The sequence below is a fragment of the Tupaia chinensis genome, unplaced genomic scaffold, assembly GCF_000334495.1.
Source record: "Tupaia chinensis unplaced genomic scaffold, TupChi_1.0 Scaffold000231_1, whole genome shotgun sequence".
Taxonomy (NCBI): domain Eukaryota; kingdom Metazoa; phylum Chordata; class Mammalia; order Scandentia; family Tupaiidae; genus Tupaia; species Tupaia belangeri.
This window is the reverse complement of record NW_006159706.1, coordinates 2,092,790-2,095,020: the sequence shown is the minus strand read 5'-3', so window position 1 is coordinate 2,095,020 and position 2,231 is coordinate 2,092,790. Positions and strand designations below refer to the sequence as shown.

General features: G+C 62.0%; 1 protein-coding gene across 4 annotated transcripts in view; it reads left to right on the top strand.

The window, feature by feature from the left end:
- The window catches only part of TLCD3B (TLC domain containing 3B), an 11,979-nt gene that overhangs the window by 5,644 nt on the left and 4,104 nt on the right, over window positions 1–2,231 (top strand). For 3 of the 4 annotated variants that reach the window (XM_006148205.3, XM_027771735.1, XM_006148207.2), the window contains one exon: window positions 1,422–1,505. In XM_006148205.3, coding sequence (XP_006148267.1) covers window positions 1,422–1,505 — 84 coding nt within the window. Of the gene's footprint in view, window positions 1–94; window positions 508–1,421; window positions 1,506–2,231 lie in introns of those variants that run through there. The other variant, XM_006148206.2, reaches the window with a different exon arrangement.

The window sequence follows — 2,231 nt, the reverse complement described above, 5'->3', positions numbered from 1 at the left end:
GGGCCCTCCCAGCCTCTCCACGTAAGCCTCCCCTCCCCACCTGCCTGGCCGCGGCCTCCCCTCCCCCACGGCATCCTCCTCTGTACCCTCTCCCTCTCTGTCCTCTCACAAGTCCTCCCCTCTCTCTCCATCCCTCTCGGGCTTTCTCCGCTCCTGTGCTCCCAGTCACCCCTCTCCCTGTTTCCTCAGTCTCCTCGAACTCCCTCTCCCCCTCCCCTGGCCAGGCCCCCTGCCCCATCCCATCCCGCCCTGTCCCCTTTGTGCCCCTTCCTCTCTCTCTCTCTCCATCTCTGTCTCCCTCCCTGGCTCGCTGTCCCTTCTCCACCTCTGACTCCCTCCAGCTCGGCCTCCCTGCCCCTCCCCGACCGAGTCCTGAGCCACCATGCTGACCCCAATGGTGGCTGGGGGGGTGGTGTTCCCCGGACTCTTCCTCCTCTCCAAGAACACGCTCCAGAGGCTGCCCCAGCTGCGCTGGGAGGAGGCCGACGCGGTCATTGTCTCAGCCAGGTAAACTGCACCCCTTCCGCTCAGCCCCCTCCCCTTCTCAGGCTTTGTGGGGATGGAGGGTACTCCAGCACTTCCCTGCACCCTTACCCTGGGGGGGCTGGGGGCCCCTGCAGTGGTCAGTGGGCTTTCCCTCCACGCTTCTTCCCTGCTCACCACCCTACTCACTGTCCCAGGAGACCTCGTCCAAAGCAGCCATCTGGTCTACTCGTGTTCAGACTCCTTTGCTTTCTCCCCCCACCCCCACCCCGTTCACCCTCCCACCCTCTAAAATATGGCCAGAATGTGACCAATACATTTCTATAATATGGTTTAGAGGACAAGGCGGGGGGGCAGAGAGCCATGTGTTATCCAGGGTGAGTGTTTGGGGACAAGGGACAGGAATGGTAGAACTCTGTCCAACCCTGGAAGAAGAGCCAGAGTTGGAGAGAGAGCAAAGTGGCAGTCAAGGAGAGGGGGGAAGTGGCGGGGAGCCCAAGGTTGCCCCCAAGGGGCCAGAGTGCTGACCTGAGCGAGGACCGGACCGAGGACAGGCAGGACAAGGACGGGCGGCTGAGTGGTGTGCAGTGGGCGAGGGCTCCCGGGTGCGGCGCCCAGGAAGAGGCCTTGTTCTCAGCATCGCCTCACCTCGGGCTGACCTCCCTGGTGTCCTTCTGCGAGGACGGTGACTCGGTATCCACAAAGCGAGGGTAGAGGGCAGGGAGAAGGGGGTAAGCTGAGGAACAGCAGCTGGACAAGTCCAGGAACCCTGAGGGGGCAGTGATGGGGTGATAGCTGGCAAGTCCAGCCTCGGTCAAAGGAGGGTGAGGACTGGATGGCCCTGGGGAGTGACCGAGCCCCAGATACAGTAACTCGACAAGTAAAGAGGAATCGAGGCTCATGTCTCTTGCACGACCACTCTCCCTCTTTGTCCCTAGGCTAGTGTCTTCTGTCCAAGCCATCATGGCCTCCACAGCTGGCTACATCGTCTCCACCTCTTGCAAGCACATCATTGATGACCAGTAAGTGCCACGCCGCCGTCTCTGCCCCGTTCCAGCAATGTGTGTGTGACCCTGGACTACCCCACACCTCCTAGGGAGCTCCAGTGGTCCCCAAGCCTTGAACATGGGCCTGAGGAAGTTAACTGCAGTAGCTGCAACTCAACACCCAGGGATAAATTTATCCTGTCCTGTCCTTAAAGGTCAGAGCTGGGGAGAAGACGTGGGGATCAAGGGACTCTTCAAAGCACTTCCTGGTTGGCTCCCCGGCCTCGTATTGTGGTGGGTTCTGAGTGCTGCTTCTTCCCCTGCCTCCTCCCACCTTTACAGCCCTCAGACCCCATTTCCAAGCAGTACCCAACTGGGAGGCTTCTTGCCCCATGCTGGGCTCACCCCTCACCTCCCCCCAGAATCCAGGTGTCCAGCCCCAGCGCTGCGCACGAGGGAGGAGAGAGCGATGACACAAACAAGGCCACCGACGGTCAGGCGGTGGGGGAGGGGAGGAGGGTGAAGAGGCCAGGATTTGGCACTGGCAGCTGCTGCAGTGCTCGTCGCTTGCCAAAGAGGCGCAGGCCTGCGAGGTGGGGCGAGGAGAGGGGCCCTGTCCGTGGTGCTGACGCGCGCTCGTGGTGACCACACTCCGAGTCGCTGGCGACGCCCCCTCTCCTAGCTTCTGGCCCTGCTCCTCTTCTCTGGCGGCCACCGAGCCACGGATTTGGATGACCCTGCTCTAGAGGGGCCCCCTGCTCT